We start from the raw sequence: 25,629 nt of genomic DNA, 5'->3' as shown, positions 1-25,629 counted from the left end.
GCTGTGGTGCTCTCTTTGCTACTTCCTGTCAGGAAGGACAATAGCCCACATGTTAGAATGAATCCGTGGACTCGGTACATCATGCAAAAGAAAAGAACAAACTAGAAGATTGACAAAACTCCTTGGTCACATGAAGGTAAAACTTTAATTCCAAAATTATGTAAGAACTTCTCCTTAGAAGAACTTGGGTTAGGACTAAAAAAGGTACAACAATCTCCTGATTAACCTTGTCTGTCGAAATCACTTTTGGAAGGAAACCCGATTTAGTGGATCACAAGCAAGAGCAGAAATTTCAGAAACTCTACAAGCTCAAGAAATGGCCACCAAAAACACCACTTTCCACGGTAACTTGATATCTAAGAAATGCATAGATTCAAAAGGAGGATGCTGGTAATACCTTAAGAACCAAATTAAGACTCCATGGAGGAGCAACAGGTCTAACAGGTCTGTTCCTACTCAAAGGACTGGACCTAAGACAGCCAAGTTACTTTCCGGGGCAATAAAACCAAGACAGCAGAAACCTGGCCCTTAAAAGAACTAGGCGATAAACCCTTATCTAGGCCCACCTGAAGAAACTGTATGCCAGGATTAACCGTTCTCAGTACACAAATATAAATACACCCTCCACACATTATGACAGATGTGTCTGGTGACCGGTTTACGAGCCAAAAAGCGACCTCAAAAGACCAAATCAGATGAGTCGCACCAAAAAGCTGCAGCTCCAACCACCGCAGAAATACTCAATGCGGCTTGAAAAAGGAACCCCCCATACAAAGGATCTTCTCAAATAACCCATAAGTTTCCTGTCCATGGGATTACTTGAAGGAAGAGCTCTCCTCCTTCAGGGAAATAGAGGTTCTCTTTGCTAATGTAGATATAGCTTCATCAACCTTAGTAACGGCACCCCATAACTATAAACTAGTCTTTTTTTTTGTTGTTTTTTTTTTTTAAGTTGGTGATGGAGTAAACGGAACCCCAGGTATATCCCTTTCCTTGGATTTGATAGCAGATACTAGTGAGGGAACAGCAAAAGATTCAGGGGCTCACGACTTAGGTCTGAAAATAATGTTCAGCTTATGCACCGGCTTAACCTTAAGCTTCCTTATCAGATTCCCCAACAGAGTCTTCAGAGGACACTACTCCATCTGAGCTAGATGGAGATTTATCCAAATCAGACCCCTGCAACTGCATAAGTGCAGAAGGACCAGCAGAACTACCACCCTTGGTAACTGAAGAGCAATGTTTTAGTTTAAATGTATGCTTAATTGCAGGCGGCATAGACTCAAGCGTCCCAGATATTGCAGATTGTAGTTGAGAGTTTAAAAAAACACCAGCCTGAGAAATAAAAACATAGGGACAGCCCATAGAAAAATGTGCAGTGGAGCCCTGAGAATGAGACTGCAATACATTATTAGGACAATAGCTACAAAGCTGCTCCAATGGGCATACCCATAGCCACCTTGCCAAACAGGCATTTATGGACAAAATAATGTCTGAGGATGCACCCTCAGTAGAGAACAGTTGGTGTCAACAGCCTCAGACTGCTCCATCTATCCCAATTCCAGATCCCAGAATAAGAAAAACAAAGTCTTGATTCTTAAATTTACTGACTTTTTGAAATATATAAACTCCCTCAAAGGAAAACAACAAGCTTGCTCCGGAGCTAGGATTTTTTTCCCTTGTGCATATAACAGGCATTTTGTCCTAATATAGCTCCCCAAGAAATCTAATCCTAGACACAGGATATTCAAAGACAAGAAAAATAACCTCCCCTGCCCTCTAGTTTTGGACTTACCCCCGCCTTAAAGTGCCATAAAACACTAAGGGCTAATAAAGTAAAAAAATAGTATAAAAAAATATTGGCACGTATTTTAAAATAATTTTCTAAAATTAGCTAAATTAGTTACATAGCCTTGCTGTCTGGAGAAGTCTGATCCACCCCCCTTATCAGTGTTTAACATCAGAAACAGGCATTGTAATTCAACGGAGTTCATTGCAGCTTCTAGGCCTGCTCCAGCAGATGAGTGTTTTGAGTAGTGCATTGTACAAAATCAATGGTAGCTATAGATACAGCAATAGAAGGAAATGTGTGCGGGGAGTTAGATTCGGAAACTTAAAAGAAAGGGTTAATGGCGAGCCACTGTAGTATAATTTTCAAGGTAAAGTAAATAAAATACATATTATATTTTGTCTCTATCACATCTTGTTTTATATCACTTTAAAGTGTAGGGATGTCAGGTGTAGAGAGCAGCACACAAAGACTGTGCCTCAGATAAAGCTCTGAAAAATGACAAGGCAGGATGCAAGCCAAAAGTGTTTGCGGCGGGGGAAAAAAACCTAACCCCTTCCAACCCACAACAAAACCCAGCTCACTATGGACCCGCTATATCCGCCTCACCGCCGCTAAATTCCTGAGCCAGAGTAACGGTCACATGACTGGAGCTGTAGATACCTGACTGGAATGATTTTAAAGGGCCATACACTGTTGAAATAAAAAGCTCCTAAAGTTACCCAAAAATGTAACAAACCAAAAGCACATTGGTCACATACAAAACCTAAAACTTAGCAGTTAGGCAAACAAAGCCAAAAATGTTGGCGCTTACGGTCCTGGAACTTCTGTGGAAACTGTTTCAATGGTTGTTTTTATCAATGTATTTATTTATTTGTAACAAATTTGATCTCAGCACTTAGCTATGTTATTTTGTCAGGCATTTGAACACAGGTTGTAACACAGGTGACATATGATAGGCTGACCTATGAACCTCACCTGCATCAGCTCCTTTAAAAGCTGGTTGGAGCACAGAACAGAATCACTCTTGACAAAGTCTGGGCAAACCCAGACGAAACGCGTAGAGACATTTCTATCCCATTTTATGACTTTCTGCATCAACACTGCATTCACTGACACCATTTGGAAGGTGTTTTCAACAAGTACAGTGTGGATTCTTGCAGTAGTCTTCACCTTGGAATTTGCTTACATATATGCCTTTAATGTTTTTATGTTTGTAAGTAGCCACTTGTCTTGTGCACTTACTGTTCAAATAAATTGTATTTCACTTGAGTCAGGCTGCGCCTGTCCCATTCTTTCTACTTTCAAAACCTAAAACTTGCCCCAGATTTCTTGACATGGTGAGTCCACGGATCATTGTGAATTACTGTTGGGAATATCACTCCTGGCTAGCAGGAGGCGGCAAAGAGCACCACAGCAGAGCTGTAAAGTATCACTTCCCTTCCCAGCAACCCCAGTGAATCGAACGAAGAAAAAGGAGAGAAAGGAAATAACACAAGGTGCAGAGATGCCTGAGGTTTATATAAAAAAACCTGTTCGAAAAACAGGGGGCTCGTGGACTCACCGTGTCAAGAAAGAAATACATTTATCAGGTAAGCATACATTTTGTTTTATTTCTAATGACACAGTGAGTCCACGGATCATCATCAATTACTGTTGGGAATCAATACCCAAGTTAGAGTACACAGATGATAAGGGAGGGATAAGACAGGTAACTTAAAGAGAAGGCACCACTGCTTAAAGAGCCTTTCTCCCAAAGAAAAACCCCAGCTGGGGAAAAGTAAAGCATTTATAGAAAAAATTGTTCTCCAGAGACCTCTGTCTTGAAGGCCCAAGAAGAAGACACCGCCCTAGTGGAGAGGCCTGAAAATCTCTCAGGATGCTGCTATACAGCAGGCTCATGAGCCCTACAATTAACACTTAATCAGAGAAAAGAAAAGCGGAAGAGCTTTCCAGCATATATAATTATCCATAAAAACAACAAACAATAAAGAAGACTATAAAGTCCTGAGATTGTAGATAACATTTAAAAGGGCCATAATACCCAAATGTTTAAACACTTGAAAGTGATGCAGTATAGCTGTAAAAAGCTGACTAGAAAATATCTCCTGAACATCTCTATGTAAAAAAGAAAGATATTTTACCTCAAAAGTTCCTCAGTAGCCACCTCCCATTGTAAAGGATTTCTAAGCAGCATTTTAGTGTGTCTGTCCTAGGACAGCTTAGGGGATGAGCCTCGTGAACTCTCATATTTCACCAATCAGGTAAAGGAAGCTTACTATGAAATCTCATGAGAGTTAAGTCAAATCTCATGAGATCACAGTAAGAGTTCATGACCTCAGCACTGCTGATGCTGATTGGCTGCTGTTCATTTCTTCATTTTTATTTATTTTTTTACCTGCAGCTGGGAGCAGGTGAAGTATAACTTTTTACACAGAACTTACTCTGCTGAGCTGAGGAGATTGTGAGGTAAAATATCTTCCTTTTTTACATAGAGATGCTCAGGTGATATTTTCCTGTCAGCTTTTTACAGTTATACTGCATCAGTTTCAAGTGATTTAGCATATGAGTATTATGTCCCTTTAATAGTCCGCACAACATTTAAGATGTGCAATAGACCTTCTTGAGAAGAAAGAAATAGGACAAAGAAGGGAAAACAATTTCCTGAATAAACCTCGGTCCGAAAGAGAACCCTAAGAAGAAAACCAAACTTGGAACAAAGAACTTCCTTATCTGCCTGAAATACAAGATAAGGAGAACCACACTGACAAGCTAAAAGACCGGAACACTCTGAGCAGAAGAAAATAGCAGAAAGAAAAAAAACTTTCCAAGATATCCATGGAACACAGTCTCAAACGGAGCCTGGAGAAAACTTTAAGAACAAAGTTAAGGCTCCAAGGAGGAAACAATCTAAAAATATCCCCAGCCCAGCAGGCTGGCGTTCGAAATCATAAACACTCAGGAAGGCCTGTGTTCTGAGACCAAATCCTGAGAAACCACTGCGGGAAGAGACTTTTCTCGACAATCCTGATCTGGAGACAAATGAACAATGGATGATGTCCATAGAAGCTCAACAGACCAATTACCTCCATACACTGAGCCGCGGGTGCCTAACAGCAGACAGAAAAGAGAGGAAGGAGGAAGGATTGTGGCCCTTCTGTCAGAAAGATCTTCATCGATAGGGAAACAATTATAGTCCCTACGCAGACTACCCTGTAGCTGAGATAAAGGACTTATTTTCCAGCTCCATTTCCAAACGTGGAAAGAAGGCGGCAACAAAAGACCTCCTAAAAAGATCTTGCTTGAAAGGAGGATGGCGCCTAAGTCAATAGGTCGTCCAGGCCGACCGCCACTGCAAATCCTGGATTTAAATGCCAGCTAAGGCCATTTAAAAGCAAGTTCTTTCTTTGGAATCCCAGAGAGTAAATGAGATATTAAAAAGATATTGACCCTCATTTTATTTAAAATTACCCTGTCACTTTAAATTTATATAGACTTGCTGAAATTATAAATACACTTAGGAACAGACCTCTGTTCCAATGATAATAAAATCCCTTTAAAGAATTAAATAATTCCTTATGTGAAGGAACTCTAATTTAGTTAAAGATATGTATCTGTGTAATAAACTTGTGTCACACACCTTCCTAAGGCTAAAAAACCCAGCCGACTAACTTAATTTTGTTTGTAAAATTACAGTAAAGAGCCTGAATTAGCGTACATCTCAAAACCTCCTTGTTGCACTAGAGGCAAAGAGAATGACTGGGGTTGCTGGGACGAGAAGTGATACTTAACAGCTCTGCTGTGGTGCTCTTTGCCTCCTCCTGCTGGCCAGGAGTGATATTCCCAACAGTAATTTATGATGATCCGTGGACTCACTGTGTCATTAGAAAGAAATTGGAGACTCGCCAGAGTATGCTGATTATTTGCCTCTATCTGCCCAGCATAAGTCATGCAGACGTACCTTGTGTAGTATCATAGATTAGACTTCATAAGGAAGGACATGTCTGGCCAACAGGAGGAGGCTTGGGAACTTCCCAGTGACACTCATGGCATGAGGATTAGCAAAAACTCCATAGAAGAGCATATATGCACAACTGCACCTTCCATAACCCTCTCTTCTAGGAACCATCAATTGAGGGTCAACTTAATAAATCTTGCAGAAACACCTCTATGCCTTCTCTTTGGGGTGTCTAACATCTCCTGGTGGCCAGGTGATGTACTTCTCACTACCTATATAAAGAAATAGTGATTTTCTGGATGAATAAACACTAGAGATACTTAAAGCAAGGAAATGTACTTGTTAAACTAATCATGAATGAAGACTAAATAATGCATGTCAAAAAAATTAAAATAAATGTATTTCTAAAGGTTACTTTGTTCCTACTCTCCCTTATATGTTTGCGGATACAAGTTTAATATGGAAGAGTGAACAATACAAGTATATATATAGCTGCATCTAACCTGAAGTTTGATTTGGCCATAAACCTGAACTATATAGGGTCGCAAGGAGCATGTTATGGCTATGTGGAACACACATCTGGCTTTCAGTATGTATGGTAAAGGTTTTAGCTCGCATTCCTAAAAGCTGCGTGCAGCAAACTGTTCTGTACTTACTGCTGCTGTGCTCATATGCTCTCACTCACAGCAGCAAAAACAAGGTGCTCATTATTGGTTGGTTGGGGACTGGGTGCAATGTCAAAATAAGCTCTTTTACTACAATGTAAAACAAACAAAACAAAAAGATCAGATGTTAAAGGGATCATGTGTTTAACACATATCAGTACAGGTACATACTCCCAAATCCGGAATTCCAAAATCCAATAAAATAAAACGATCAAAAAGTTCTAATTTTCCCTGCCTGTAAGGCACAAAAGTATTACAAAATATAAAACTACCTTTAGTTACATGAATAAGCTGTATTATGACATTTAAATATTGTCTAAATGACATTAAGATATTGTTGTTTACACTTTGTTCTCCCTACCAACGGTCCCATTTTAAATATGCAAATAATCCAAAAAACAAACGTTTTCAAAAAAATCTTTACCGGTCACAAGCAGTTTGGATAAAGGGTTTTCTACCTGTATTGTATTTTAACAAATGAAAGCAAAATTTATGCTTACCTGATAAAATTTTTTCTTTCCGGATATGGAGAGTCCACAACGTCATTCCAATTACTAGTGGGATATTCACTCCTGGCCAGCAGGAGGTGGCAAAGAGCACCACAGCAAAGCTGTTAAGTGTCACTTCTCTTACTCATAACCCCCAGTCATTCAGCCCGAAGGGAAATGGAAAAAGAAGATAACGCAAAGGTGTAGAGGTGCCTGAGGTTTAGTATAATAATCTAATCTAAAAGGGTGGAGTCGTGGACTCTCCATGTCCAGAAAGAAAAAAATATTATCAGTAAGCATACATTTTGTTTTCTTTCCTAAGACATGGAGAGTCCACGACATTCCAATTACTAGTGGGAACCAATACCCAAGCTAGAGGACACGGAATAAACAGGGAGGAAGAACAAGACAGCAGTCCTGAACAGAAGGCACCACCGCTTGAAGAACCTTTCTCCCAAAAAGAAGCCTCAGGCGAGGCAAAAGTATCAAATTTGGAAAAAGTATGCAGAGTACCAAGTTGCAGCCTTGCAAATCTGTTCCACAGAAGTTTTATTTTTGAAAGCCCAAGAAGAGGAGACAGCCCTAGTGGAATGAGCCATAATTCTCTCAGGAGGCTGCTGTCCAGCAGTCTCATAAGCAAAGCGAATAACACTTCTCAACCAGAGGGAAAGAGAAGTAGAAGTCGCCTTTTGACCCCTATGCTTTCCTGAGAGGCAAACAGGGCAGAAGACTGGTGAAAATCCTTAGAAGCCTGTAAATAGAATTTTAAAGCACGCACAACATCCAAGTTTTGCAACAAACGTTCCTTTTGAGAAAAAGGATTAGAACAAAGGAGGAACAACAATTTCCTGATTAATATTTCTATACAAAACAACCTTGGGGAGAAACCCCAATTTAGTATGAAGAACCGCCTTATCCGCATGCAAAACTAGGTAAGGGAATTACACTGTAAAGCCGAGATTCTAATTCTAATTCTAAAAAGAGCCTGACAAAAAGATTGAACATCTGACACATCCGCCAGACTTGTGTGTAAAAGAATCTGACCCTTCAGAGAACTGACTGACGACCCTTTCTCCAGACCTTCCTGGAGAAAAGACAAAATTCTAGGAATCCTGACCCTACTCCAAGAGAAGCCTTTCAATTCACACCAATATAGGCATTTACACCATACCTTATGGTAAATCTTACGAGTAACAGGCTTGCGTATCAATAACTGACTGAAAAACTACGCTTGGCCAGAACTAAGCGTTCAATCTTAGTTTTACTAGTTGAAAAGATGGAGCCTGAACCAGATAACGCGACACCGCGATTCCCTGAGACATGACAACTGCCAAAAGAGCCCCCAGAACTTTTGAAAAAAAGCTGTGGAAAGGCCAAACGGAAGAGCTACAAACTGAAAGTGCTTGTCCAGGAAAGTGAATCTCAGGAACTTGTGATGATCCCTGTGGATGGGAAAATGCAGATACGCGTCCTTCAGGTCTATGGTCGTCATGAACTGACCCTCTTGGACCAAAGGAAAAATGGAACGGATGGTTTCCATTTTGAAGGACGGTACCCTAAGAAATTTGTTGAGACACTTCAGATCTAAAATGGGATGAAGAGTTCCCCCCCTTTTTTGGGAACCACAAACAGATCTGAATAAAATCCTAGGCCCTGTTCCCTTAGTGGAACTGGAACAATCACTCCCAGGGAGAAAAGGTCCTGAACGCAGTTCAAGAATGCTTCTCTATTTACCTGCTCTGCAGATAATCTTGAGAGGTGGAATCTGCCCCTGGGAGGACAAGTTTTGAAGTCTATTTTGTAGCCCTGGGATACAATGTCCACATTCCAAGAGTCTGGGACTTCTCATATCCAAGTTTGTTGAAACAAGGAAAGTCTGCCCCCCACTTGATCCAGTACCGGACCGGGGGCGGACCCTTCATGCTGACTTAGACTCAGATGAGGGCTTTTTTGATTGTTTCCCCTTATTCCAAGACTGATTGGGTCTCCAAGAGGACTTGGACTGCTCCAGCTTAGAATAGGAAAACTTCTGACCTTTGAAGTTATGAAAGGAATGAAAATTAGAATTGACGCCCCTTATGTCTATTCTTCTTGTCTTGTGGTAGAAAGGACCCCTTTCCACCGGTAATTTCAGAAATGATCTCTGCCAGACCAGGACCAAACAGGGTCTTACCCTTGTTAGGTAGCGACAGGAGCTTGGACTTGAAGGTAACATCAGCTGACCAAGATTTCAGCCACAAAGCCATGCAGGCTAGAACAGTGAAGCCAGACATCATGGCTTCCAGTCTAATGACTTGAATGTTCGCATCAGAAATAAAGGAATTGGCTAGTTTGAGGGCCTTAAACCCATCTCTGATCTGCGCCAACGGATTTTCCTCTAAAACCAACTCTGACAAAGCATCGCACCAATAAGATGCCGCACTTGCCACTGTGGCAATACAGACTGCAGGTTGCCATTGTAGACCCTGATGAACATACATTTTCTATAAATAAGCCTACAGCTTTTTGTCCATGGGATCCTTAAAGGAACAGCTATCCTCAATAGGAATCGTGGTTCTCTTAGCCAAAGTAGAAATAGCCCCTTCTACCTTAGGCACTGTGCCACATGAGTCTCAAATGGGGTCAGCAACAGGAAACTTATTTTTAAAAATGGGAGACTGGGAGAAAGATATCCCTGGCTAATCCCACTCCTGTGCAATGATCTCCAATACATGGTCTGCAACAGAAGAATCTGAGTCGTCCAAAGTAGCCGGTACCTCTTAACAGTACACAAAGGTGTTCAAGCTTAAGCTCTTCAGAGTCAGTCAAAGGAATTATACTGTCTGAATCTGAGATTTCACCCTCAGAAGATACCAAGGTACCCTTCTTATGAGACTTAGGATGGAGGTCAACCTTCGCAGCAGCAGAGGCGACAGACACCTTACTATCAGAAAAATGTTTACATTTCCTCTTGAGCTTCCCAAACATGAGAAAAGCAGATAATGCTGCAGATACCACAGAAGATATCTGTGCAGCAAAATCTACAGGCAAATATACGCCTCCTGGAGGTTGAGTGGAAATGCAGGGCACTGTATGTGATGCCAATGAGGCTTGGGACGCTTAAGGAGAAAGCTGCGGCATAACCTGAACATCATTATCCTGGGAGACAATAGGCTCAGAGTGCAATAATTTGTCTTTACATTCTAGCTAAACATGTAGCACAAAATTGCATAGGCAAAACAATTTGGGCCTCTAGACATAGACATTTGTCAAAAGAATCAGATTCTTGATCCATATACATGGCTGCAAAAATAAAAATACCTTCAAATTAAATGAGAAATTTAAAAAAATATATTTTTTTTTATAAAAATAAGAATTACTGTCACTTTATGAAACTCTTAATTCCTATAAGCGTTAACACGCTAATGAGACAAAACTGCCCCAAAGGAAAAGAACTGGAGAAACCTCTATATTCAAGAGGATCCCAAAACAATTGCACAGGGGCTGCTAGCGACTTCTCCCAAAACGATGGAAGAACAAGGGACGGTTTGTCACTTCAATTTCCCACTGTCGCAACAGCCGACACAGAAAAGACAGCTCCTATGTGACTCCACTCCGATGTCAGAAGAGAAGGAGATCACGTGACCGGCAAAGAGGAACTGCAAAGCACTAAAAGCGCGCGTTCCCTGACAAAGAAGGAAAAGCCGTTTACAGCTCTCACTGTCTTTAAAGTGATAGGAAAGTCAAAATTAAATTTATCAATTTTGGAATAAGGTCTCCTACTGGTTTAACAAAAACTTTGGGACTAAATGTCTCTATAGGGCTGGAAGAGATTATATTTCTTGAGGTTCAAATAGATAATCAAAATTCTTACGGAAACATACTAAACACAGTAATCTTATTGTCCAGGCATTTAATTTTGAAATCTTGGAAGATTACAATAGCTCCTAGCTTCTCGCTTTTTACTAAAGAGATACAGAACCAAATTATTTTTGAATCATTTCATACAAAATTATTAGGGGAACAAAAAATTAAAAAATTCTTAGTAGGATGGCTCCCCATAATTAAAACCTACCCTCCTCAAATCCAAAAACGTATACTGAACCCTTTCTTGAGCTCTAATAGTTTTGCTGAATTAGTGCTATTAAATGAATTCCCGGCATCTTGGATTTCGTTATATAGAGAAATATATTAGTGGTCATAAGCCCAGTAAATTAATTTTGCATGTTGAGTAATAAGATACAATTGGGAGTTAACATTAAGGGAGACAGGGGGCGGGGTATTTTTTTTTTTTTTTTGTCACCTTTCTCCGTTTTTAAAAAAATGATACCCGGAATGGTATTAATGGTTATTCTGATGCTTAGAACTATATTGTATAGAATAATGACAAAGTTAAGATAATGGCTACCCAGCTAGGTAGATTGTTATAATTTTTGTTCATTTTATTTCTTGTTTTTCTTGTTGTTTTTTTCTTCTTTTTTTTTTTCTTTCTTTTTTCTGCTGAGGTGGAGCTGTGTCTCCATGGAAGTTACAATATGATGAGGAGCTGCGTCTCCATAATATATTATTTCTTTTGTTTTTTTTCCTTTTTGTGGATTGATTTGTTTTATTTTTTATGTTATTTGAAAAAAACTGATAAATATTTAAAAAAAAAAAAAAAAAGAGAAAGTCAAAATTAAAACTTGCATGATTCAGATAGAGAAGGTGATTTTAAGACACTTGTAAATTCACTTCTATTTTCAAATGTGCTTCGTTCTCTTAGTATCCCTTGTTAAAAAATGAATACGCACATATCATAAACTTGTGGGAGCTGCTGCTAATTGGTGCCTGCACACATTTTTGTCTCTTGTGATTGGCTAAATAGATATTTTCAGCTTCCTGCCAGTAGTGCAATGCTGTCCATTCAGCAATGGATAACAAGAGAATGAAGAAAGTTTGATAATGGAATTAAATTGGAAAGTTGTTTAAAATTGTATGTTCTATCCGAATCATAAAAGAAAATGTTGGGGTTTACTATCCCTTTAAGGAACCGCAATTGAAAAATAAAAACACAGACTTAAAAAATTAAATGTTTATCCCCACTTCACAGCCTTACACAAAATGCCCCAATATTAACTTGCACACACAAAGTTTATTTTACCTAAGAGCCACAAAGGTAAAAACTTCCCCAATAAAGAGAAGAATAAAGCAATGTTTCCTTTCACATACATAAGTGCCTGCCCACTGCCTCAGCAATCCTAAACATAAGGACTATCTTTTTGTCCCAATATTCTGCAGAGTTAACTCCTGAAGTGCAAGTCTCCAACACCTAGAAGGCAAAAGCACTTACCTGCAATCTAGCTGTTCGGCAGGAAGTCAGCTCACCAGGCGTGAAAGGACACATACTCCTTACAGAGACCTGTGGAAAAAAAGAAAGATCAGAGTAACCAACTCTGGCTTTCTGTTACTAGAGCAGCAAATATGTTAGGAAACAAAGTAAGGACTACCTCACAACTTCCTAACTGCTTAAAAGCCACCACTACTCTTGCTCAAGAGATTAATGTGGACACAGCTAAACCCTAATCCTTGCTTGCAGGGAAAAGTAGCCAAAAAAGGAAAAATATCTCCAGACACTGAACTTCACCTCCTCCATTGACAGAGGCAAAGAGAATGACTGGGGCTTTTGCTGTGGTGCTCTTTGCCTCCTCCTGTTGGCATGGAGTGAATATCCCACTAGTAATTGGAATGATGTTGTGGACTCTACATGTCTTAAGAAAGGAAATATAATTTTTACAATATGCAGGTATTTCTACAGATACATTTTTTTAGAGAATTATATTTTGAAATTAGTTTCCCATTATTATTTTAGTTTTTGAAAAAATACTTTTAAATGAGTTTGTTACTTACCTGGTTTTTGTGACGTGTTGACCACAAAATCTGCTTTCAATGGTAGAAACATTTCGGACACTGAAACTTTCCCCCTTGATGGTGAGTTTTCACTACTGGCAGCAGCACCTCTTTTTTGACTTTGAGGTCCTTCACTCTTAAGTCGATTTATCTCAGCAAGCAAAGCTGCTCTTTTTTCAGCTGTTAAAGTACCAGTAGAATTGCATAATCAACAAGTGCATAAAAAAAAGATAATGCAATAACACTTACTCTGAAATTAAAATACAGTAGATTTTTTTTTTCCTGGACAAAATAATCCCCCATTTGCCACCCCCTTGAATCATGTGACAGTCATCAGCCAATCACAGACTAATATACGTATACACTGAATCTGTGCATATGCTCAGTAGGAGCTAATGCTCCAGAAAGTGTGTATATAAGACGACTGTGCAATATTTGTGAATGGAAGTAAATTGGAAAGTCTCTTAAATCTGAATCCTCAAAAATAAAATACTGAGGGTGAGGAAGACAAAATAAAATGTCAACAAGTTTATTAAAAAAAAATTGTTTTGTTTTACTAGATATCTTTCCAGCCAATTAAGTACAGATTTTAAAAAGCCAAAAGGAACTGACAAATGGACAAACTAATAAAAGTACAAAGTTACAAGGGACATTCAAACAGAATGTACAATTGTTCAAAACTTTCCAAATTACTTCTAATATCAAATGTACCTATTTCTACTGGCCTCCTTTGTCTTAGAGAACTGGCGGTACTTTTTATCATGTAAACTCATTAGGAACAAAATACAGATACATAAAAAGGTACATAAAAAGGTTGAAGTTCTATGAATTGATACAGAAACATATAGAAAAACACATATGCACAAATGATACCCAGGGACCAGTTTTCACTGCTTTCTAAGGACAACTTCTATGGCACACTTTAAAAAATAAAAATGTTTACAGAGCATAAGCACATCACAATCTCAACCCAGCACTTGGTGCTCTAGGGCTACGGCATCATCCAGAGATGCTGGTAACATCACCACGCTTGTGGTTCCATCACCTAGCACACGAAAACTGGATGCGCCAGTATATTAGTATATTAGTCTGTGATTGGGAGCTAGATAGAAACTTCCAAAACCCACCGTTTTGAAAGCTTATATCCTGTTTTTTGTTTGTTTGTTTGTTTGTTTTTTTGGGGGGGGGGGGGGTTTAACGTGTGTCTTGGAGGTTAATGTACACTGTTTTTAATAAGCTAATTTATATATACCTATATATAAAAGACCACCAAAAAGGTCTAGAAACATCCCAAAACCCCTTGTGTTAAGGCCCCTAAGCTCCTTCTAAAAATAAAGCCCCTGTATAAAAGTGTTAATAGCCAGGTGATCACTGGGGTATTAGTGATACCCTGGTGTAAATAAATATCCATTAATTTGTAAAGAGGCAATATGTGCAGATCAGAGTTACATAACTATCCCAAAAGGTCCTTATTTAATTGAAGATAACCAGTTCTTTTTACTACAGAGTTTAGGACACACACACACTATTGTTTATACCCTTCTTTATTAAAATAAATTATTTTTTCCCCACACTTTTGAGGCAGATTTCTTATGTCGTGATATATATATAAAATAATGTTATAGCTTAAATCTGCTGCATATTCTGGGTGGAAAACAGAATTTATGCTTACCTGATAAATTACTTTCTCCAACGGTGTGTCCGGTCCACGGCGTCATCCTTACTTGTGGGATATTCTCTTCCCCAACAGGAAATGGCAAAGAGCCCAGCAAAGCTGGTCACATGATCCCTCCTAGGCTCCGCCTACCCCAGTCATTCGACCGACGTAAAGGAGGAATATGCATAGGAGAAATCATATGATACCGTGGTGACTGTAGTTAGAGAAAATAATTCATCAGACCTGATTAAAAAACCAGGGCGGGCCGTGGACCGGACACACCGTTGGAGAAAGTATTTTATCAGGTAAGCATAAATTCTGTTTTCTCCAACATAGGTGTGTCCGGTCCACGGCGTCATCCTTACTTGTGGGAACCAATACCAAAGCTTTAGGACACGGATGAAGGGAGGGAGCAAATCAGGTCACCTAGATGGAAGGCACCACGGCTTGCAAAACCTTTCTCCCAAAAATAGCCTCAGAAGAAGCAAAAGTGTGCAGTGAAGACCAAGTTGCTGCCTTACATATCTGGTCAACAGAAGCCTCGTTCTTGAAGGCCCATGTGGAAGCCACAGCCCTAGTGGAGTGAGCTGTGATTCTTTCAGGAGGCTGCCGTCCGGCCGTCTCATAAGCCAATCGGATGATGCTTTTAAGCCAAAAAGAGAGAGAGGTAGAAGTTGCTTTTTGACCTCTCCTTTTACCAGAATAAACAACAAACAAAGAAGATGTTTGTCTGAAATCCTTTGTAGCCTCTAAATAGAATTTTAGAGCACGAACTACATCCAAATTGTGTAACAAACGTTCCTTCTTTGAAACTGGATTCGGACACAAAGAAGGCACAACTATCTCCTGGTTAATATTTTTGTTAGAAACAACTTTAGGAAGAAAACCAGGTTTAGTACGCAAAACCACCTTATCTGCATGGAACACCAGATAAGGAGGAGAACACTGCAGAGCAGATAACTCTGAAACTCTTCTAGCAGAAGAAATTGCAACCAAAATCAAAACTTTCCAAGATAGTAACTTAATATCTACGGAATGTAAGGGTTCAAACGGAACCCCTTGAAGAACTGAAAGAACTAAATTTAGACTCCAAGGAGGAGTCAAAGGTCTGTAAACAGGCTTGATTCTAACCAGAGCCTGAACAAATGCTTGAACATCTGGCACAGCCGCCAGCTTTTTGTGAAGTAAAACAGATAAAGCAGAGATCTGTCCCTTCAAAGAACTTGCAGATAATCCTTTCTCCAAACCCTCTTGTAAAAAGGAAAGAATCTTAGGAATTTTTATCTTGTTCCATGGGAATCCTTTAGATTCACACCAACAGATATATTTTTTCCATATTTTATGGTAAATTTTCCTAGTTACAGGCTTTCTAGCCTGAATAAGAGTATCTATGACAGAATCTGAAAACCCACGCTTTGATAAAATCAATCGTTCAATCTCCAAGCAGTCAGTTGGAGGGAAACCAGATTCGGATGTTCGAATGGACCTTGAACAAGAAGGTCCTGTCTCAAAAGGTAGCTTCCATGGTGGAGCCGATGACATATTCACCAGGTCTGCATACCAAGTTCTGCGTGGCCACGCAGGAGCTATCAAGATCACCGAAGCCCTCTCCTGATTGATCCTGGCTACCAGCCTGGGAATGAGAGGAAACGGTGGGAATACGTAAGCTAGGTTGAAAGTCCAAGGTGCTACTAGTGCATCTACTAGAGTAGCCTTGGGATCCCTGGATCTGGACCCGTAGCAAGGAACCTTGAAGTTCTGACGAGACGCCATCAGATCCATGTCTGGAATGCCCCATAATTGAGTTATTTGGGCAAAGATTTCCGGATGGAGTTCCCACTCCCCCGGATGGAAAGTCTGACGACTCAGAAAATCCGCTTCCCAATTTTCCACTCCTGGGATGTGGATTGCAGACAAGTGGCAGGAGTGATTCTCCGCCCATTGAATTATTTTGGTCACTTCTTCCATCGCCAGGGAACTCCTTGTTCCCCCCTGATGGTTGATATATGCAACAGTCGTCATGTTGTCTGATTGAAACCTTATGAATTTGTCCTTTGCTAGTTGAGGCCAAGCTTTGAGAGCATTGAATATCGCTCTCAGTTCCAGAATGTTTATCGGGAGAAGAGATTCGTCCCGAGACCATAGACCCTGAGCTTTCAGGGGTTCCCAGACCGCGCCCCAGCCCACCAGACTGGCGTCGGTCGTGACAATGACCCACTCTGGTCTGCGGAAGCTCATTCCCTGTGACAGGTTGTCCAGGGTCAGCCACCAACGGAGTGAATCTCTGGTCCTTTGATCTACTTGGATCGTCGAAGACAAGTCTGTATAATCCCCATTCCACTGTCTGAGCATGCACAGTTGTAATGGTCTTAGATGAATTTGTGCAAAAGGAACTATGTCCATTGCCGCAACCATCAAACCTATTACTTCCATGCACTGCGCTATGGAAGGAAGAAGAACAGAATGAAGTACTTGACAAGAGCTTAGAAGTTTTGATTTTCTGGCCTCTGTCAGAAAAATCTTCATTTCTAAGGAATCTATTATTGTTCCCAAGAAGGGAACTCTTGTTGACGGGGACAGAGAACTTTTTTCTATGTTCACTTTCCACCCGTGAGATCTGAGAAAGGCTAGGACAATGTCCGTATGAGCCTTTGCTTTTGACAGACGACGCTTGAATCAGTATGTCGTCCAAGTAAGGTACTACTGCAATGCCCCTTGTTCTTAGCACCGCTAGAAGGGACCCTAGTACCTTTGTGAAAATCCTTAGAGCAGTGGCTAATCCGAATGGAAGTGCCACAAACTGGTAATGCTTGTCCAGAAAGGCGAACCTTAGGAACCGATTATGTTCCTTGTGGATAGGAATATGTAGGTACGCATCCTTTAAATCCACCGTGGTCATGAATTGACCTTCCTGGATGGTAGGAAGAATCGTTCGAATGGTTTCCATTTTGAACGATGGAACCCTGAGAAATTTGTTTAGAATCTTGAGATCTAAAATTGGTCTGAATGTTACCTCTTTTTTGGGAACTATGAACAGGTTGGAGTAAAACCCCATCCCTTGTTCTCCTAATGGAACTGGATGAATCACTCCCATTCTTAACAGGTCTTCTACACAATGTAAGAATGCCTGTCTTTTTATTTGGTTTGAAGATAATTGAGACCTGTGGAACCTTCCCCTTGGGGGTAGTTCCTTGAATTCCAGGAGATAACCTTGAGAAACTATTTCTAGCGCCCAAGGATCCTGAACATCTCTTGCCCAAGCCTGAGCAAAGAGAGAGAGTCTGCCCCCCACCAGATCCGGTCCCGGATCGGGGGCCAACACTTCATGCTGTTTTGGTAGCAGTGGCAGGTTTCTTGGCCTGCTTACCCTTGTTCCAGCCTTGCATCGGTCTCCAGGCTAGTTTGGTTTGATAAGTATTACCCTCTTGCTTAGAGGGTGTAGAATTTGAGGCTGGTCCGTTTCTGCGAAAGGGACGAAAATTTGGCTTATTTTTAGCCTTAAAAGACCTATCCTGAGGAAGGGCGTGGCCCTTTCCCCCAGTGATGTCTGAAATAATCTCTTTCAAGTCAGGGCCAAACAGTGTTTTACCCTTGAAAGGGATGTTAAGCAATTTGGTCTTGGAGGACACATCCGCTGACCAAGACTTTAGCCAAAGCGCTCTGCGCGCCACAATAGCAAATCCTTAATTTTTCGCCGCTAATCTAGCTAATTGCAAAGCGGCATCTACAATAAAAGAGTTAGCCAATTTAAGTGCTTGAACTCTGTCCATAACCTCCTCATACAAAGATTCTTTATTGAGCGACTTTTCTAGTTCTTCGAACCAGAAACACGCTGCTGTAGTGACAGGAACAATGCATGAAATTGGTTGTAGAAGGTAACCTTGCTGAACAAACATCTTTTTAAGCAAACCCTCTAATTTTTTATCCATAGGATCTTTGAAAGCACAACTATCTTCTATAGGGATAGTAGTGCGTTTGTTTAGAGTAGAAACCGCCCCCTCGACCTTGGGGACTGTCTGCCATAAGTCCTTTCTGGGGTCGACCATAGGAAATAATTTCTTAAATATAGGGGGAGGAACAAAAGGTATGCCGGGCCTTTCCCATTCCTTATTTACAATGTCCGCCACCCGCTTGGGTATAGGAAAAGCATCGGGGGGCACCGGGACCTCTAGGAACTTGTCCATCTTACATAATTTCTCTGGAATGACCAAATTGTCACAATCATCCAGAGTAGATAACACCTCCTTAAGCAGTGCGCGGAGATGTTCTAATTTAAATTTAAATGTCACAACATCAGGTTCAGCTTGTTGAGAAATTTTTCCTGAATCTGAAATTTCTCCCTCAGACAAAACCTCCCTCCTGGCCCCTTCAGATTGGTGTGAGGGTATGTCAGAACAATTATCATCAGCGTCCTCTTGCTCTTCAGTATCTAAAACAGAGCAACCGCGCTTTCTCTGATAAGTGGGCATTTTGGATAAAATGTTTTTAATAGAATTATCCATTACAGCCGTTAATTGTTGCATAGTAATAAGTATTGGCGCACTAGATGTACTAGGGGCCTCTTGTGTGGGCATGACTGGTGTAGACACAGAAGGGGATGATGCAGTACCATGCTTACTCCCCTCACTTGAGGAATCATCTTGGGCAACATCATTATCAGTGGCATCATTGTCCCTACTTTGTTTGGACACTATGTCACAATCATCACATATATTTAAATGGGGAGGAACCTTGGCTTTCAAACATATAGAACATCGTTTATCTGATGGTTCAGACATGTTAACAGGCATAAACTTGATAACAAAGCACAAAAAACGTTTTAAAATAAAACCGTTACTGTCACTTTAAATTTTAAACTGAACACACTTTATTACTGAATATGTGAAAAAGTATGAAGGAATTGTTCAAAATTCACCAAAATTCCACCACAGTGTCTTAAAGCCTTAAAAGTATTGCACACCAAATTTGAAAGCTTTAACCCTTAAAATAACGGAACCGGAGCCGTTTTTACATTTAACCCCTATACAGTCCCAGGTATCTGCTTTGCTGAGACCCAACCAAGCCCAGAGGGGAATACGATACCAAATGACGCCTTCAATAAGCTTTTTCAGTGGTTCTTAGCTCCTCACACATGCATCTGCATGCCTTGCTCTCCAAAAACAACTGCGCATTAGTGGCGCGAAAATGAGGCTCTGCCTATGACTAGAAAAGGCCCCCAGTGAAAAAGGTGTCCAATACAGTGCCTGCCGTTTTTTTAAAACAATCCCCAAGATTATAAGAACTATTTATAGTTATAATCCACTAAATATGCTTAGAAAGTAATCGTTTTAGCCCAGAAATATGTCTACCAGTCTTTAAAGCCCTTGTGAAGCCCTTTATTCTTTTACTAAACTAAGAAAATGGCTTACCGGTTCCCATAGGGAAAATGACAGCCTTCCAGCATTACAAAGTCTTGTTAGAAATGTGGCCAGTCATACCTCAAGCAGCAAAGTCTGCCCACTGTTTCCCCCAACTGAAGTTACTTCATCTCAACAGTCCTGTGTGGAAACAGCCATCGATTTTAGTAACGGTTGCTAAAATCATCTTCCTCTTACAAACAGAAATCTTCATCTCTTTTCTGTTTCAGAGTAAATAGTACATACCAGCACTATTTTAAAATAACAAACTCTTGATTGAAGGATAAAAACTACATTTAAACACCAAAAAACTCTTAACCATCTCCGTGGAGATGTTGCCTGTGCAACGGCAAAGAGAATGACTGGGGTAGGCGGAGCCTAGGAGGGATCATGTGACCAGCTTTGCTGGGCTCTTTGCCATTTCCTGTTGGGGAAGAGAATATCCCACAAGTAAGGATGACGCCGTGGACCGGACACACCTATGTTGGAGAAAAACATAATTTATGCTTACCTGATAAATTCCTCTCTTCTGTTGTGTGATCAGTCCACGGGTCATCATTACTTCTGGGATATAACTCCTCCCCAACAGGAAATGCAAGAGGATTCACCCAGCAGAGCTGCATATAGCTCCTCCCCTCTACGTCAGTCCCAGTCATTCGACCAAGAATCAACGAGAAAGGAGTAACCAAGGGTGAAGTGGTGACTGGAGTATAATTTAAAAGATATTTACCTGCCTTAAAACAGGGCGGGCCGTGGACTGATCACACAACAGAAGAAAGGAATTTATCAGGTAAGCATAAATTATGTTTTCTTCTGTTATGTGTGATCAGTCCACGGGTCATCATTACTTCTGGGATACCAATACCAAAGCAAAAGTACACGGATGACGGGAGGGATAGGCAGGCTCATTATACAGAAGGAACCACTGCCTGAAGAACCTTTCTCCCAAAAATAGCCTCCGAAGAAGCAAAAGTGTCAAATTTGTAAAATTTGGAAAAAGTATGAAGCGAAGACCAAGTTGCAGCCTTGCAAATCTGTTCAACCGAGGCCTCATTCTTAAAGGCCCAAGTGGAAGCCACAGCTCTAGTGGAGTGAGCTGTAATTCTTTCAGGAGGCTGCTGTCCAGCAGTCTCATAGGCTAAACGTATTATGCTACGAAGCCAAAAAGAGAGAGAGGTAGCAGAAGCTTTTTGACCTCTCCTCTGTCCAGAATAAACGACAAACAGGGAAGAAGTTTGGCGAAAATCTTTAGTTGCCTGCAAGTAGAACTTGAGGGCACGAACTACATCCAAATTGTGTAGAAGACGTTCCTTCTTTGAAGAAGGATTTGGACACAAGGATGGAACAACAATCTCTTGATTGATATTCCTGTTAGTGACTACCTTAGGTAAGAACCCAGGTTTAGTACGCAGAACTACCTTGTCTGAGTGAAAAATCAGATAAGGAGAATCACAATGTAAGGCTGATAACTCAGAGACTCTTCGAGCCGAGGAAATAGCCATTAAAAGCAGAACTTTCCAAGATAACAACTTTATATCAATGGAATGAAGGGGTTCAAACGGAACACCCTGTAAAGCGTTAAGAACTAAGTTTAAACTCCATGGCGGAGCAACAGCTTTAAACACAGGCTTGATCCTAGCTAAAGCCTGACAAAAGGTCTGGACGTCTGGATTTTCTGACAGACGCCTGTGTAACAAGATGGACAGAGCTGAAATCTGTCCCTTTAATGAACTAGCTGATAAACCCTTTTCTAAACCTTCTTGTAGAAAGGACAATATCCTAGCGATCCTAACCTTACTCCAGGAGTAACCTTTGGATTCGCACCAGTATAGGTATTTACGCCATATTTTATGGTAAATCCTTCTGGTAACAGGCTTCCTAGCCTGTATCAGGGTATCAATAACCGACTCAGAAAAACCACGTTTTGATAAAATCAAGCGTTCAATTTCCAAGCAGTCAGCTTCAGAGAAGTTAGATTTTGATGTTTGAATGGACCCTGTATCAGAAGGTCCTGTCTTAGAGGTAGAGACCAAGGCGGACAGGATGACATGTCCACTAGATCTGCAAACCAAGTCCTGCGTGGCCATGCAGGCGCTATTAGAATCACTGATGCTCTCTCCTGTTTGATTTTGGCAATCAATCGAGGAAGCAGCGGGAAGGGTGGAAACACATAAGCCATCCCGAAGTTCCAAGGTGCTGTCAAAGCATCTATCAGAACCGCTCTCGGATCCCTGGATCTGGACCCGTAGTGAGGAAGTTTGGCGTTCTGGCGAGACGCCATGAGATCTATCTCTGGTTTGCCCCAACGTCGAAGTATTTGGGCAAAGACCTCCGGATGAAGTTCCCACTCCCCCGGATGAAAAGTCTGGCGACTCAAGAAATCCGCCTCCCAGTTCTCCACTCCCGGGATGTGGATTGCTGACAGGTGGCAAGAGTGAGACTCTGCCCAGCGAATTATCTTTGATACTTCCATCATTGCTAGGGAGCTTCTTGTCCCTCCCTGATGGTTGATGTAAGCTACAGTCGTGATGTTGTCCGACTGAAACCTGATGAACCCCCGAGTTGTTAATTGGGGCCAAGCCAGAAGGGCATTGAGAACTGCTCTCAATTCCAGAATGTTTATTGGAAGGAGACTCTCCTCCTGATTCCATAGTCCCTGAGCCTTCAGAGAATTCCAGACAGCGCCCCAACCTAGTAGGCTGGCGTCTGTTGTTACAATTGTCCAGTCTGGTCTGCTGAATGGCATCCCCCTGGACAGGTGTGGCCGATAAAGCCACCATAGAAGAGAATTTCTGGTCTCTTGATTCAGATTCAGAGTAGGGGACAAATCTGAGTAATCCCCATTCCACTGACTTAGCATGCACAATTGCAGCGGTCTGAGGTGTAGGCGTGCAAAAGGTACTATGTCCATTGCCGCTACCATTAAGCCGATCACCTCCATGCATTGAGCTACTGACGGGTGTTGAATGGAATGAAGGACACGGCATGCATTTTGAAGCTTTGTTAACCTGTCTTCTGTCAGGTAAATCTTCATTTCTACAGAATCTATAAGAGTCCCCAAGAATGGAACTCTTGTGAGGGGAAAAAGAGAACTCTTCTTTTCGTTCACTTTCCATCCATGCGACCTTAGAAATGCCAGAACTAACTCTGTATGAGACTTGGCAGTTTGAAAGCTTGAAGCTTGTATTAGAATGTCGTCTAGGTACGGAGCTACCGAAATCCCTCGCGGTCTTAGTACCGCCAGAAGGGCACCCAGAACCTTTGTGAAGATTCTTGGAGCCGTAGCCAATCCGAATGGAAGAGCTACAAACTGGTAGTGCCTGTCTAAGAAGGCAAACCTTAGATACCGGTGATGATCTTTGTGAATCGGTATGTGAAGGTAAGCATCTTTTAAATCCACTGTGGTCATGTACTGACCCTTTTGGATCATGGGTAAGATTGTCCGAATAGTTTCCATTTTGAACGATGGAACTCTTAGGAATTTGTTTAGAATCTTTAAATCTAAGATTGGCCTGAAAGTTCCCTCTTTTTTGGGAACCACAAACAGGTTTGAGTAGAACCCTTGTCCTTGTTCCGACCGCGGAACCGGATGGATCACTCCCATTAATAACAGATCTTGTACACAGCGTAGAAACGCTTCTTTCTTTATCTGGTTTGTTGACAACCTTGACAGATGAAATCTCCCTCTTGGGGGAGATAATTTGAAGTCTAGAAGGTATCCCTGAGATATGATCTCTAGCGCCCAGGGATCCTGAACATCTCTTGCCCAGGCCTGGGCGAAGAGAGAAAGTCTGCCCCCCACTAGATCCGATCCCGGATCGGGGGCTCTCGGTTCATGCTGTCTTTGGGGCAGCAGCAGGTTTCCTGGCCTGCTTGCTCTTGTTCCAGGACTGGTTAGGCTTCCAGCCTTGCCTGTAACGAGCCACAGCTCCCTCCTGTTTTGGTGCAGTGGAGGTTGATGCTGCTCCTGTTTTGAAATTCCGAAAGGGACGAAAATTAGACTGTCTAGCCTTAGCTTTGGCTTTGTCTTGAGGTAGGGCGTGGCCCTTACCTCCTGTAATGTCAGCGATAATTTCTTTCAAACCGGGCCCAAATAAAGACTGCCCCTTGAAAGGTATATTAAGTAATTTGGACTTAGAAGTAACATCAGCTGACCAGGATTTTAGCCACAGCGCCCTACGTGCCTGTATGGCGAATCCTGAGTTCTTAGCCGTAAGTTTGGTTAAATGTACTACGGCCTCCGAAATGAATGAATTAGCTAGTTTAAGGACTCTAAGCCTGTCCGTAATGTCGTCTAGCGTAGATGAACTAAGGTTCTCTTCCAGAGACTCAATCCAAAATGCTGCCGCAGCCGTAATCGGCGCGATACATGCAAGGGGTTGCAATATAAAACCTTGTTGAACAAACATTTTCTTAAGGTAACCCTCTAATTTTTTATCCATTGGATCTGAAAAGGCGCAGCTATCCTCCACCGGGATAGTGGTACGCTTAGCTAAAGTAGAAACTGCTCCCTCCACCTTAGGGACCGTTTGCCATAAGTCCCGAGTGGTGGCGTCTATTGGAAACATCTTTCTAAATATTGGAGGGGGTGAGAACGGCACACCGGGTCTATCCCACTCCTTAGTAACAATTTCAGTTAGTCTCTTAGGTATAGGAAAAACGTCAGTACTCGCCGGTACCGCAAAGTATTTATCCAACCTACACAGTTTCTCTGGTATTGCAACGGTGTTACAATCATTGAGAGCTGCTAAGACCTCCCCTAGTAATACACGGAGGTTCTCCAATTTAAATTTAAAATTTGAAATATCTGAATCCAATCTGTTTGGATCAGAACCGTCACCCACAGAATGAAGCTCTCCGTCCTCATGCTCTGCAAGCTGTGACGCAGTATCAGACATGGCCCTAGTATTGTCAGCGCACTCTGTTCTCACCCCAGAGTGATCACGCTTGCCTCTTAGTTCTGGTAATTTAGACAAAACTTCAGTCATAACAGTAGCCATATCTTGTAATGTTATCTGTAATGGCCGCCCAGATGTACTAGGCGCCATAATATCACGCACCTCCCGGGCGGGAGATGCAGGTACTGCCGCGTGAGGCGAGTTAGTCGGCATAACTCTCCCCTCGCTGTTTGGTGAAATTTGTTCACATTGTACAGATTGACTTTTATTTAAAGTAGCATCAATACAGTTAGTACATAAATTTCTATTGGGCTCCACCTTGGCATTGGAACAAATGACACAGATATCTTCCTCTGAGTCAGACATGTTTAACACACTAGCAATAAACTTGCAACTTGGTTATAATCTTTTTTAGCAAAAACGTACTGTGCCTCAAAGAGGTACTAAACGATTAAATGACAGTTGAAATAATGAACTGAAAAACAGTTATAGCATCAAACTTTAAAACAACACAACTTTTAGCAAAGGTTTGTTCCCATTAGTAAAATAACAATAATTAAATTTGACATAAAAATTACAGAGCAACGTTTTTATTCACAGTCAATATAAAATTCTCACAGCTCTGCTGAGAGAATCTACCTCCCTCCAAAGAAGTTTGAAGACCCCTGAGATCTGTCAGAGATGAACCGGATCATGCAGGAAATATAAGAGTAACTGACTTGAATTTTTTGATGCGTAGCAGAGAGCGCCAAAAACGGCCCCTCCCCCTCACACACAGCAGTGAAGAGAAACGAAACTGTCACAATTAAAACCAAACAACTGCCAAGTGGAAAATAATGCCCAAATATTTATTCACTCAGTACCTCAGAAATGTAAACGATTCTACATTCCAGCAAAAACGTTTAACATGATA

The 25,629-nt window shown here is 41.3% G+C and overlaps 1 protein-coding gene across 1 annotated transcript in view; it reads right to left on the bottom strand.

The window, feature by feature from the left end:
• Positions 1-25,629, bottom strand: part of ANLN (anillin, actin binding protein) — a 130,238-nt gene that overhangs the window by 42,005 nt on the left and 62,604 nt on the right. The window contains exon 14 of the mRNA XM_053714413.1: positions 12,766-12,945. Coding sequence (XP_053570388.1) covers positions 12,766-12,945 — 180 coding nt within the window. The remainder of the gene's footprint in view (positions 1-12,765; positions 12,946-25,629) is intronic.

This window comes from Bombina bombina, chromosome 5 (assembly GCF_027579735.1).
Source record: "Bombina bombina isolate aBomBom1 chromosome 5, aBomBom1.pri, whole genome shotgun sequence".
NCBI lineage: Eukaryota > Metazoa > Chordata > Amphibia > Anura > Bombinatoridae > Bombina > Bombina bombina.
This window is presented reverse-complemented; position numbering and strand designations above follow the sequence as displayed.